The sequence below is a fragment of the Passer domesticus genome, chromosome 24 (assembly GCF_036417665.1).
Source record: "Passer domesticus isolate bPasDom1 chromosome 24, bPasDom1.hap1, whole genome shotgun sequence".
NCBI classification, from domain to species: Eukaryota; Metazoa; Chordata; class Aves; order Passeriformes; family Passeridae; genus Passer; species Passer domesticus.
In genome coordinates, this window is record NC_087497.1 from 6,492,207 (window position 1) to 6,505,511 (window position 13,305).

Below are 13,305 nucleotides of genomic sequence, written 5' to 3' on the forward strand. Positions count from 1 at the left end.
TTTTGGGGATGTTTGGAAGTGCCTGTGCCACTGGGGATTTTGGGTTTGCCCAGCCCCTCACAAGTCACGGTGTTGTTTTTCCATAAGGGTTGCTTTTTTTCACTGCCTGCTTTCCCAGGGTGGTTGTGAGTTTGCATTTTCTTAAAACTGAGACAAGGTGAGATGCGAGGGTGTGATTCCTGACAGACAAACCAGCCCAGCTTTCCCTCCCTTGCTCCCTTTTTGTTTAAATCCCACATTTTAGAGTCAGCCCTTGCAGGCACCTGCAGAGTCCAGAGTCAGAGCAAGGCCTGGCTCTTCTCTCTGCAGGAGCACCAAATCCCTGAGCTGGATTTCGTGTGGAATTAAACACCCAGACAAGCAAAACCTTTCCTTGGGAAGCTGGGCCCTGACAGTGAGCAGATATTCCTTATTTTGGTGGGGTTTTATTGGGATTTTTCCCTGACTGTGCCAGGTTCTTTCCTTGTTTATTGATGTAAGGTTCCCCAGATATCCAAGCTGAGAATGAGGACAGGCCTTTTCCTTTTCAAATCAGAGCAAATAAATAATTGAATTGTGCAAATAATCTGGGGAAGCTGCCTGGGACTGGTCACAGCCCTGCTGAGAGCCCACGGGATGGGCACAGCCTGACCTAAAACTCACATCAGGGCTCATTTTCAAGCAAATAGGTACAATTTTAGCCAATTCTGAGTCTTTTTTTCATTGCAAAAGGCCCTGTGAACAGAGCCCTGTTGTGCTGTGACATTAAAAAACAAAGAGCAAGAGAAACTCCGTGTTTACTTTCCAAACTTTGCGTTTATTTTATAACAGTGCTGTAGCTCAATATGGAGATTTTATTTTTTTTCCAGCTGGCTGAGTTTGGTGAACTTTGGGTAAACAGGAGGGGGTTAGTCAGCCAGCTACTTAATTGGCTGATGATATTTTCATTAAGGGAATTAAAAGCACTTGGGTAGAGGTGGGTTAGTGGAGAAATACACAGCTAGAAACAGCTCAGTCCCAGAGCAACCTGGATGCTGCCTGCCCCAAAACTGCCTCCAGCTCAGGGGAAAAAATCAGAATCAGCCAAAAATCCTCTTTCCTATATATATATATATATGTTTGTATGTATCTGTGTCTCGTCAAGCAGGATAAGAAAAAGGAAGTTTTATATTATTTACATCCACTTCTGGAAAGGGGTGGGAGGGGTTTATTTTTGGTTTTTATTATTATTATTATTATTATTAATGGATTTGGCTCTGGTGCAGCCCCCAAAGCTCCTCTTCCATGCATGCAGCAGAAACCCAGGGTGACATTGCTCTGGTAGGGATGGGAGGGGACACTCAGGGTGGGCATGGGACATCCAGGGACAGGAATGGGACATCCAGGGATGGGAGTGGGACACTCAGGAGTGGGGATGGGACATCCAGGGATGGGAAGGGAACACTCAGGGTGGGGATGGGACATCCAGGGACAGGAATGGGACATCCAGGGACAGGAATGGGACACTCAGGAGTGGGAATGGGACATCCAGGGATGGGAAGGGAACACTCAGGGACAGGAATGGGATGCTCAGAGGTGGGGATGGGACATCCAGGGATGGGAATGGGACATCAGGGATTCGATGGGACACTCAGGGACAGGAATGGGACACTTAGGAGTGGGGATGGGACATCCAGGGACAGAAATGGGACATCCAGGGGTGGGAATGGAACACTCAGGGATGGGATTTGGACTCTCAGGGACGGGGATGGAACATCCAGAGACAGGAATGGGACATCCAGGGACAGGATTTGGACCCTCAGGGGTGGGATGGGACCTGTCCCTCAGTGGCAGCCGCAGGATTTCACCACCATGTTCCGGTGCTTTTTGAGGATGACGTTGTTGTTGCTGTCGTAGTAGAGGACAGAGGTGGCACTGAGCTTGGTGGGGGCACAGCACGCCTTGGGCACGGCCTCAGGCTTCATCAGGTGGACCTGGGGGATGGATGGAGCCCGTCAGTGCCAGCAAACGTGGCTCCAGGCAACAAACCAACCAAAAAACCCTGGGTGAATGGGGGGATTATTTCCATCTTTTTGCAAAAATATTTATTCTAAACTCCAGGCAGTCCCTGCTGTGGTTTATATTGGATCAGGGCTCATGGCACTGCGTGGGCCAGGCAGCCCCTTCATTAATTTGGGATTTCAGGGCCCTTTTTCTCACAAAAACAGACAAATGACTAAAAAAAACCCCATAAATCAGCACAGCACGGGTCAGGCTCCGGTGCGGGCGGGGGGCGCTGGCTGTTGTTCCAACAGAGATTCTCCACCTCAAACTTAAATCCTAAAGCCCACAACACCTCTGTGACCAGGAGCCCGCTCTTGGATGGCTTTTCCCTGCTGGTTATCCCGCTGTTTTCCTGCAGGGCAGGGGCCGGGGGAGGCTGGCAGGACGCAGGAGCCCTGGTGGCTGCCCCGACATGTGCGATTCATTTACAGCAAGGGCAGCCGAGCTCTCCCAGCTCGGAAGTCCGGTGTTTTTGCTGCCCAACCCTGCTATTTGCAGCTCAGCCTGGGGCTGGCATGGCTCCACAGCCCTGGCTCTTCCCAGAAGGGCCGGATCCAGGTGATTCACATCCTGCCCCAGCGGCTCCGTTTTGGGAACGGCGCTGGCTTTGGGGGTGATGGGTGGGCGTAGAGGGGGGAAAAGAGCCCCTCCCTGCCCCTGCCAGGATGGTTCCCAGCCCCTGGATGGGCCCTGGAAGTTTGAATGTCAAAATTAAACCCAGCCAGGCGACACCTTCAAAGGCTGGGCCGAGGGCTCGGCGCTCCCTGTAATTAACCGCGAGCACCGGAGCCGGGGTGGCTCTGCCATGGGGAAACCAAACACTCACAGGGCAGGAAATTCCAGAAATTAAAGCGCTGGCTGGGATGTGGGGTGGGTTTGGGAAAAAAAACAAACCCAAGGCATTAAAGCTTTCTTGCTCGGAATATGCTGAGCCCAACGTTTGGGTGCCGGGGCTGTGGATGAACCCTGGGAAGAGGCTGGAGAGGAGGATGCAGGGATGGCACAGAGCCTTTTTGGGGGGCTCTGGTGTGCCCTGGGCTTGTCCCTCCTCCCCAGCTCTCTGCCAGGGGAGAGGGATCGGGAATCTGCCAGAAATGCTCAGTTTTGCCCCAGCTGCTGTGGAACTGGAGCAGGATGGTGTCAGTCAGAAAGTCAAGAGGTGAGGGAGCTCTGGGATGAGGAAATCCCGCTGTTGCACCCCTCTGGTGGAGGATGAGGGACTGAGCTCGTGCCCTCACGCTGGGTCTCTCCATGAATGCCTTGAAATTCCATCTTGGAACCTCCCCTGAGCCTGTGCTGGGGGCCAGCCTGTGAGCAGCCATGCAGATGTGTGAGTGCCCATCCAGATGTGTGAGTGCCATCCAGATGTGTGAGCGCCCATCCGGATGTGTGAGTGCCCATCCAGATGTGTGAGCGCCCACCCAGATGTGCATTCACCCACCCAGATGTGCATTCACCCACCCAGATGTGCATGAGCCCACCCAGATGTGCATGAGCCCATCCAGATGTGTGAGCGCCCATCCAGATGTGTGAGCGCCCACCCAGATGGGCATTCACCCACCCAGATGTGCATGCACCCACCCAGATGTGCATGCACCCACCCAGATGTGCACACCCCCACTAATTCTTTATTTCAGCCCAGAGCCCCACTGCACCCTCCCCGCTGAGCCCCCTCAAGCCCAGCCGTGCCCATCCCAAAATCCCAGCTCCTCCTCAGGGCCTGGCGGGCTCCGGGCGCTCCCCAGGCCCTGGGGGTCCCCCAGGGCTGCACTGACCAGGGACTGCAGGATGGCATGGTTGGTGGCGTTCATGCACGAGTCCAGAGGGAATGCACACTCCCCCTCGCAGTAGTAGGCTGAGTATCCCTGTGGAGCAATCACCCAGTCCTGGAAAAAAAATAAAAATTGAGGACTTCACCCTTTTGTGCCCCCTCATCCATTCCCCACCCGCACAAACAGCTCAGCAAGGGTTTATTTTGGATTTTTGGACCGGCCAGGAGTGGTTTGGGGTCACTGGTGAGGTTTGGGGTTGTGGCAGTTCGTGTTTGCCTTCCCAGCTCCTGGGATGGTTTCACGGGCAGGAGCCCAGGGTGGGGGGATGGAATGATGGAGGGATGGTTTTTTTTGGTCATTTACTTCTCCCAGCACACAAGTACCAGCCAGCCAAGGTCCTGGAAGCTGACGTAGAGCTCGTGGCGCCGGCAGACCTGCCGCCCGTCCGTGGCGTGGACATCGTCTGTGGGAAAAGGGGACAGGGAGTTCAGCCCTGGAATTGCCCCTCGGAGGTGGGAGACAGCCCCTGGGATTGGGATTGGCCCAGGAGAACCAAAGGAGAGGAGCCTTTGTTGCTGCACGAAGGGAAAAGCAGCTCCAGACTGGCCTGGAATTGGAACTGGAACTGATATTCCAAAATTGGGTGAAGGAATTCGGCCTTGGAAGAGCTAAACCCCAGCTGTGCTCGCTTTGAGGGTTTCCCAAACTCAGGCCTTCCTGTTCCCCTCCTGCCTGAGCTTTCTGGAGCTGTGACACCTTCCCAGGGCTCCCAAGCCAAGGGCAATGAGGCAAAAATTCCAATATTCAGTAATCCTGACATGCTCACAAAACACCATTTCCTTGAGGGCATCCAACCCAAACCCTCTGTGCACCTCCCAAACTGCAAAAACCTCCAACCCTAAAACCTCAGAACTTTTTGCTCCGTTTCCCTTGGGCCAAGAAAATGGGGATTTCAAGGTGCTGACAAGCAGAGCCTCGTGTTCTCCGCAGGGAGATCCCTCCTCCTGCAGAAAACACCTTACCAAAAATCCCTGGGAGCTTGTTCGGGTGGGGGAGCTCGTTGGATTTCTTGGGCTGTCGCCTCCTCGGGGGTTTGGCTGCTCGTGTGACACGGGAGGGGCTGGGGCTGGCCCGGAAAAATGTCACCATGAAGGGCTGCTTGGAGCGGGGTCCCCGGCGCCCCAGGAGCCCAGCTGAGCCTGGATCCACGCTGTGCCCTGCAGGGACAGGACCATTGGGGGGGTTTGTCCTCAATTAGAACTCGTTTGGTTGAATGAGAGATTAAAAATACAGGAAATTTGCAGCAGGAGATGTGGTTTGGGGGTTGGAGCCTCCTGAGGGTCCCTGTTCCAGCATGGAACACGGGGCTATTAAAGGGTTAAAATTGATTTTCTCCTTCACCCCAAGGAATGGATGGGGCTGGGATTCCTCCTCCCCTGGAAGAGGAGCTGCTCTTTGTGTGCTTTCCCACCTGGAAAAGGCACTGCAGGAGCAGATTTAATCCCGTGGGGAAAAGAGGGTTAATCCTGTGCCACACACACACAGGATCCCTCCAGGTAAGGAGTTCATTAGGTATTAATGAGGTTAATTACAATCCACGCCATCAGAACCTGCAAACCCAGACTGCTGGCACCCATCAGAGCTGGAAATTTAAAATTGCACTGAGATCAACCCCCCACCACAACCACGACACTGAGAGGACTCTGATTCCTGGGAATTTGTCCCCAAACCCTGCGGGCTCACCCTCGTCTGTCTCCACGTAGAGCCGCAGCCCCAGGGTGAGTTTCTGATCCCCTGACCAGTGGCTGCTGGCAGCTGTGACATCAAACACCAGCCAGCCCTCCGTGCCAGCGCGCAGGTCCTGCACATCCAGCAGGAGCAGGTCGGGCTCCCTACAGGAGCAGGGGGAAGGAGCAGGTGAGTAACAGCACCCAAAGGGCTCCAGCAGAGGGATAATTCATGGGAGTGACTCCTGGAGCTGTGTCCGGGCACATCCCGGCTCTCAGTGCCCCTGGCTGTGCTGGACACCACGGGGTGTCCTGGGAAAAGCTCCCTCCCTGCCCAGGTGGAGATGCCAGGGCGTGGCACTGCCCTGGGAAGGGGTGGGAGCAGCTTCGGGTGGGGTGGGCAGGGAGAGGCTGGAGCTGGTCCCCATCCCTGTCTCCATCTTCATCCCAATTCCCATCCCCATTGTCATCATTTCCATCCCCATCACCCCGTTCCCCTCTTCAGTTCCATCCCCATTCCCATTTTCAATCCCTGTCCCCATTAACCTTGTTTCCATCCCCATTCCCATCTTCTTCAGTTCCATTCCCATTCCCATTTTCAATCCCTGTCCCCATTAACTTCGTTTCCATTCCCATTTTCTTCATTCCCATCCCCATTCCCATTTTCAATCCCTGTCCCCATTAACCTTATTTCCATCCCCATTCCTATCTTCTTCATTCCCTTCCCTGTTCACATTTTCATTCCCACTCCCATGCCCATCATCCCCATCCCCTGCATTCTCATCCTCTTCATTCCCATCCCCACTCCCACCCCATCACCTTCATTCTCATCCCCATCACCTTCATCTTCATCCCCATTCCGACCTCCTTCATTCCTATCCTCATTCCCTTCCCCTCTCCTTCATCCTCACCCCCATTCCCATCTCCTTCATCCCCACCCCATCTCCTTCATCCTCACCCCCATTCCCATCTCCTTCATCCCCACCCCATCTCCTTCATCCTCACCCCCATTCCCATCTCCTTCATCCCCATCACCTTCACCCTCACCCCCATTCCCACCTCCTCCATTCCTATCCCCATTCCCTTCCCCTGTCCTTCATCCTCACCCCATCCCCATCCTCCTCACCCCATCCCCTTCACCCCACACCGCTTTCCCCGCTCCCCCCCCCTCCGCCGCCCCTCCCACCCTCCTCATCCTCGCTGACCTGCCGGGGTGCTGCCCGGCCACCTCGTAGACGCGGAGCTGGAGGCTGCAGTTGCCGTGCCTGGGCGCACCCCGCGATTTGTAGATGCGGAACTCGGCGGCCGTCACGGCCTCTCCCGCCGGCACCTGCGCCAGGTCGAACCTGAACTCCTTCCAGTAGGGCTTGGGGGACAGCAGATCCCGCTCCTGCTCCACTGAGGAGAAGAACAAAGGGCTCAAAGAGCCGAGCCTGGAGCCTCCCCCTGAGCCCCACCAAGGGGGTTTTGGGGATAAACTCGCTGGTTCTGAGCTGCTCGCCCTTGGCTGGGAGTTCCCATCTCCGGAGGGTTTGAGTTCAGATCATCCTCCGCCGTTTCTGCAGTTTATTTCGCTGTAAACCCCCAGCTTCCCCTCCCAGCCCTCTTCGTTATTAATTAAAATTTAAAGAATTGACACTAAAAGCACAAATGCTGGTTATGGAAGGAGCACAGAGAATGTGACAGGCTTTAGGGGAAAGGGGAAAAACACATTTAAAATTTTGAGGTTTTGGGGCTCAGCAGGACCATCTGGAGCAGGAATTGGGGTTTTCCAAACTTTTCTTGCAGCAGACAAACCCAGGGCTCATCAGGGCCATCACAGGTCCACAATAAAGATTTGTCCACAAGCAAAAATTTGTCCACAAATAAAAATTTTTATCCTGTGTGTTTTTGGGGAGCTGGGGGGAATTATCAGGTTGCTGCCCTGTAAAAACATCCCTCAATTTTTCCTGAAAACACCTTATTTCTCCACCACACTGGGACAGGAAAAATCTGATTTTATTTTGTTCGTCCATAAAGAATAAACCTTCCTTTCTCTATGGTAATGCAGCCCCCGCAGTTCTGCTAATGTGCAATTATTTGCTTCAAATTGTTCTTTAAAAATACCCCAATCTTCCTGGTCTGAGTATAATTAAAGTTTATGATTAAATATGATTCAATGTGACTAAAGCTTCTCCTGCTTCAGGCGCAAAAGCAACGTAACCTGGCTCTTACTTTAAAACTAAACCAAATAATTAACTAAACAAAAAATAAACATTTTAAATGCATTTTTTAACCGATTCCAGGGGGGAAATATTCCAATTTTAATCCACCATAAGCTTGCCATTCCCATTTATACGGAGGGAGCAGCACATCCCTCCAAACCCAACACCGAGATTTTCCTTACCCGCAAATTCTTTTACTTCTTATTTTTTTTCCTCTTTTTTTTTTTTTTTGCCCCCTTTTTTTTTTTTTTTTTCTGTTGTTGTTTTATTTTTCAAATCCCACATTGCCTCCAGCTCCTGGCCTCACCACAAGCTGTGTTCTAAAAAGAGCCCGGGGCCGGGCGGGCAGGGCGGATGCGGAGAGCGCTTCCTGCCCTGCCAGGGTGGCTGCCAGCTGGGCAGGGGGGTGCTCGGGGCCCTGACCCACCCCCTGCCCCTCGGGGGGCACACGGAGCCCCCCAACCCTCCGCAGTCCCTCGGGCTCTCCCCTCTTTTCCCTTTCTTCCACCATCCCTTCGTGGGGTGGTTTTATTTTTTATTTTTTTATTTTATTTATTTATTTGTGGATTTTCGGCGCTGCCGAAGCTGCCGAGGCCTCGTGGTGCTGGCAAAAATCCTGAAATTCCCCCCAAAACGCGAGCAGAGGAGTCACCTCGGGGTTTTAGCCCCCAGTGGGGGTCCCATGCTCGGTCCCCTTGGGTGTTTTTGGTCACTTTGGGTGACCCCTTTGCTCCAAAATTTTTTGCCTGCAGCTGGACCCTCACCCAGGAATGGGCAGAAGGATTTTTTTCGGCAGAGCCAAGGAAGTCACAGAGATCCCACACCAGATAAAAAAGCCAAAAAGGTGATTTTTATCCCTAGAGAAGAGTGAAAGCCTCTGCTAAAATTTTTTAATGAAAATTTCCTGTTGCTGTGGAGGTGATGGAGGGGTCTGGGGGTGAAGGCAGAGGAGGGGATTTGGTGGCAGGGGAGCCCAGGGACACCTTGGCAGCAGGAGAAATGCAAAAATTAGCTGAGCTGCAATTAGCCGGGCTCCTTGATGAGCCCAGCGAGCTGGACCTGTCTGTGTTTGGGATGAAATCCTGGGAGGAATCCCTGAATCCTCTGCTGCTTCAGGGAGGAAAAAAGGGAACCCCTTTGGAGGGGAGGACGGAAGGAGAAGCTCCCCCTCCTGTGCCACGACTGGTGCACAACGAGCAGCTTGGGGAGGGCTCAACGCCCCCGTGTTTGCTGCTAAAATCAAAATGTGTATAAAATAGGAGCCCTGCAGTCCCCCCAGCGCAGCCAGCAGGGCTGCGGGTGCTCAGATGCTGCTGGGGCTGTGCTGGAGGTGCCCCCCCGGTGCTTTGGGGAGCCCAGGGTGCCTGGGAACCTGCCCCTGCTTGGGGTTGACTCAGCCACACCACCAACCCTCAATTATCTGTGGGTGGATTATCCGGATTGCAGAGGAGAGGCAGGAAAAAAGCCCAACCCAAGCGCTCTGCTCTCCTTTCCCCCCTCCTTTGGCATCACCCCCGGCTGCTGCTGCACCTTCCCCCAGAGCTGAGTGCCCCCCTGTGCTCCAATCACCCCCAAAAATAAAATAAAAATAAATATACACCAATAAAAACAGCCTTGGGGCCCTTCCCCTGGCAGGGGATGCCCGGCTCCATCTCCTGGTGTCTCCCAGCCCCTGAGCATTCCCAGATCTCTCCCCAGATCCCACCCTTCCTCCTGCTCCCCAGGTTATTCTCAGCTGCACGTTTTTCACTGTGCACTTTCTGGGCTTCTATAAACTGGGCATCAGTAATTACCGGGCCTGGCTGCTCCCAGTGGGTCCCCATGATCATTTCAGGCACCAAATTAAAAGGAAATGCCAGGATATTCAACCACATCAAGTGCTCTGGGTCCTAAAATAGGCTTAAAGGAGATGCAGGGAAGATGCTGTCCTTCAAGCAGGAAAAAATAAGCTCCGGAGGATTTCTGAAGTGGGGAGGGATTCAGGAGTTATCCCAGCACATCCAGACTCCCAGCTTGCCTCCTCCATCCTCCTGGGATGAGCTCTGGGAGCTGCAGGACCCTGGGCTCAGCTCTGGGCACCCCCAGCCCAGCTGGGCACAGCCTTGGCCCCTGCCCCACACGCATCCAGCTGGGAGCACCAGGTGATCCCAGGATTTATTTGGGAAGCTTTTCCCATTAAAACACTCTCAGGGGGTCCGTGGAGGGCGCTGACACCTTGGCACAGCTCAAATGGCTGCAAAACGGAGCCAGGGGTGGGAAAATCCTGAGCCAGCTGCTGCCAGCAGCTGGATTTCAGTGGGAATTGTGTGGGGGCGAGGGCAGTGGGTGATGAATTCCAGTGTGGAGTGAAGCAGCTCTTCCCAACTCCTACAATTCAATTAAAGAGGCTGCCCTGAGCTCCCACCCCACGTTTAGGGTGCCCTGAAGTGCCTGGGGCTGGTTTTGCCAAGGTGTCCTGTGTTCCTCTCTGGTCCTCCCTGGATTTTCCAGGAAGGTGTTTGGGCACAGCCTGATCTGGAGCAGCCACGGGGGATCCAGCCAAGGAATCACAGCCTGCTTTGGCTTGGGAGGAACTCAAAGATCATCTAATTGCACCCCCTTGCCGTGGGACACCTTGCAATGATCACGGATGCCAGCAGGGAAAGGGGGATGTGTGTGCTGGGGGGCTCGGGAATGCTGTGAGCCCTCACCCCCTTCCCCAATCCCACCCTGCCCGTATCCACCACCCACAGCTGAGGAGAAATCCCAAAGCCCATCCCCACCCCGGCCTCAGAACCCCAACATCGCTGCCGGCTGTGCAGCCAGGGCACAGAGCAGCCCAGGGAAGGCCCGCAGGAGGAGCAGGAGGGGAGGGATGGGCACATCCGCCACCCCAAAGCTGCTGGGGCTGTCCCTGTCCCCGTCCGGGCAGGGTGGGTGCTCCGGGCAGGTTTGTCACTCCCCCTTCCCAGGACAAGGAGCGCCCTGCTCCAGCCCTGCCCAGGGACGGCTCCAAAGAGGTCCCAGTGCCCAATGGGGCACCGACTTTGCATGTCCCATCGGGATAATTGCGCGGCTAATTATGTATGCAAATGAGAGCTGGCCTTCTCCCACAAAAAAAACCCTCCTTATTTAATTAACATGAAGGGGCTGACGAAGCCGCAGGAATCAAAGCCATTCAAATTGAAGGCTGGAGCTTCAATTCTCCTGGCGACTGCAGGAGCGCTGGGAAGGGAGCAGTGCCCCCGTGCCCACAGCGCTGTGCCAGCAGGGGCACCTCCCAAGGGCTCCCCCGAGCATCCCGCCGTGCTTGCCACCAAACCCGACCCCTTTAAAGCCCATTTTGGCGCTTGGGTGTTGTCCCAAGCGCTGAGGGGGTTTGGTGCTTCAGCTTTTGTCTCCGTGGCTCTCAGCTTGCCCAGATGCTGAACTTCACCAGTTCTCTCAGGGCTGGGTGCCTCACCTGCGGGCACCCCAAGCACCCGGCTCTGCCCCAGGGAGGCTCCTCACACCCACGCGTGGTACAGGGGGAGTAGAAATGAGTTGGGAGACGCCTCTACAGCCCCTAAACCTCCTCCCAAGGGGCAGATCCCCCCCCCCTCCTCCAATCTCCAAGGAGGGATTCTCCCCATCCTCTGAGGTTGTGGGGGATTTTCTGCTTGGGGCAACAAACATCCCTTAAAGCAACGAGCAGGGGCAGGGAAAAGCTCCATATCCGAATCCTGCTCTGCAAACCCCCCGGGTTCAGCGGCCAGGACTGGTCCCATCCCGAGCGCTCGGCCCCGCTGGGATCAGCTCTGCTGCCTGGCACTGGAGGGATGCTGGAGCCTGCTACCAGCTGGACGGGATTCCAGCAGTAATCAACAGCCTCGAGGATTTTATTTGGATCCGTGATTCGGTGTCCCATCGAGGGTCACCCTGCCGCTGGCCCACCTTGTGCCCGCTGAGTCGGGGAGAGCCTCCCTCAGCCTCGCTCAGCTCCCCCGTGCTGCAGGACATTCCCCTTCTCCATTCCGTCTTTTTAAACGGATTTGGGATTCATCCCGGCCCCTTTCACCCCACTCCCGTGTCCCTCCCCGCCGCTCCCCGTTACTGAGCCCAGCTTTGCCAAAGAGTTCCTTATTTGAGCAAGGGCTGAGAAACCCCCCCGAGGGATGCCCGGTACCACGGGCACGGGCCAGGAGCCGGGCTTGGGGTGGGCTCAGCCCCGTGCCCGTCCCCCCGGTGCCCCCTCGGTGCCTCCCCGGCTCTGCGCTGTGTCTGCTGTGGTCCCCGCGGTCCCTCCGTGCGCCCCGGTCCTGCCTAAACCACCTGGGTCATCCCTGTGCGCTCCGGTCGTCCCGGTGCCGCCGGGATCCTGCCTGCACATCCCGGGACCCCCGGGACCCCCTCGGTGTGCTCCGGTCCCGCCCGCACATCCTGGTACCCTCCGTGACCCCCGGTGTGCTCCGTCGTCCCGGTGCCCCCGGTCCTGCCAAAGGCGCCGGGATCCGGCCCGCACATCCCGGGACCCCCGGTGCCCCCCGGTGCGCTCCGGTCCTCCCGGTGCCCCGCACATCCCGCACATCCCGGTGCCCCCGGTGCCCCCGGTGCCCCCGGTGCCCCCGGTGCCCCGCAGCCGTTCTCACCCACGTTAACGAGGCTGACCACCGTGTCCGCTCGGCTCACCACGCTGCCGGGCGGGGGGCTCTGCGTGCTGAGCCCGGTGAGCACCGGCCGCGACACCGCCGCTTCCTCGCCCTCCTCCTCCTCCTCCTCCTCCTCGCCGGCCACGGCGTGGTACAGATCGAGCATGAAGAGCGGCGCGGCGGCGGCGGGGGCGCGGGCGGGGCCGCGGGGCCGGGGCCGGCCGGGCAGCCCCAGCACGGCCAGGATCTCCCGCTGCACGTCCCGCCGCTCGCCGCCGCTCAGCCGCCGCTGCGGGAGCCCGCCGGCGTGCGGCCGGCGGCGGGGCACGCTGCCGCTGCCCAGCTGGCACAGCACGGCCGCCACCCAAAGCAGCCCCCAGCCCGGCCCCATGGCACCGCCGGGACCCCCGCCCGCCCGCCCGGCGCGGCCCCGGGCACCGGCACGGCCCCGGCTCCGGCACCGGCACCGGCCCGCCCCGGCGGGGCCAGGGGAAGGGACGGTCCCTGCAGCGGCACCGCCCCGGCCCTCCCCGCCCGGTGGCTCCGGGGTACGGGGAGCATCGCTGGGCAGGAGAAGTGGCAGCAACTCAAAGCTGTGGATGCATAAATTCATGGGAACCCATCCCTGGGGATGGTTATCCTCGTGAGCACACAAAATTCATGGGAACCCATCCCTGGGGATGGTTACCCTCCTGGGCACCCAAAGCTGTGGAGATATAAAAAATCCATGGGAACCCATCCCTGGGGATGGTTATCCTCGTGAGTACACAAAATTCATGGGAACCCATCCCGGGGATGGTTATCCTCCTGGACAACCAAAGCTGTGGACACAAATTCATGGGAACCCATCCCTGGGGATGGTTATCCTCCTGGGCACCCAAAGCCGTGGGTTCCCGGCCTCACTTACACCCAAAACCGTGGCACCCATCCCAAGGGATGCTCCTGCTCCTGTGGGTGCACAAAATGCATGGAG

General features: G+C 56.7%; 1 protein-coding gene across 2 annotated transcripts; it reads right to left on the reverse strand.

The window, feature by feature from the left end:
- Positions 1-781: 781 nt before the first annotated feature.
- LOC135285686 (bone morphogenetic protein 8B-like) lies at positions 782-12,751 on the reverse strand. Of its 2 annotated transcripts, XM_064398217.1 has the most exons (7): positions 12,333-12,751; positions 6,727-6,919; positions 5,538-5,686; positions 4,817-5,011; positions 4,178-4,257; positions 3,798-3,908; positions 782-1,952 (listed from the first exon to the last, which is right to left on the reverse strand). In XM_064398217.1, the coding sequence occupies exons 1-7, from the start codon at positions 12,721-12,723 to the stop codon at positions 1,803-1,805; spliced, it is 1,269 nt and encodes a 422-aa protein (XP_064254287.1). In that variant the 5' UTR covers positions 12,724-12,751; the 3' UTR covers positions 782-1,802. The 2 variants fall into 2 exon arrangements, with proteins under 2 accessions (XP_064254287.1, XP_064254288.1); XM_064398218.1 differs by lacking the exon at positions 4,178-4,257.
- Between the last annotated feature and the right edge of the window lie 554 nt (positions 12,752-13,305).

What these genes read in the sequence shown, in the direction of transcription:
- LOC135285686 (XM_064398217.1), bottom strand. Translation starts at nt 12,723, where the DNA reads ATGGGGCCGGGCTGGGGGCTGCTTTGGGTGGCGGCCGTGCTGTGCCAG. An exon ending in GGTCAGCCTCGTTAACGTGG is followed by an intron (nt 6,920 to 12,332) that starts GTGAGAACGGCT and finishes TCTTCTCCTCAG; the next exon opens with TGGAGCAGGAGCGGGATCTG. An exon ending in CTACGTGGAGACAGACGAGG is followed by an intron (nt 5,012 to 5,537) that starts GTGAGCCCGCAG and finishes CTGTCCCTGCAG; the next exon opens with GGCACAGCGTGGATCCAGGC.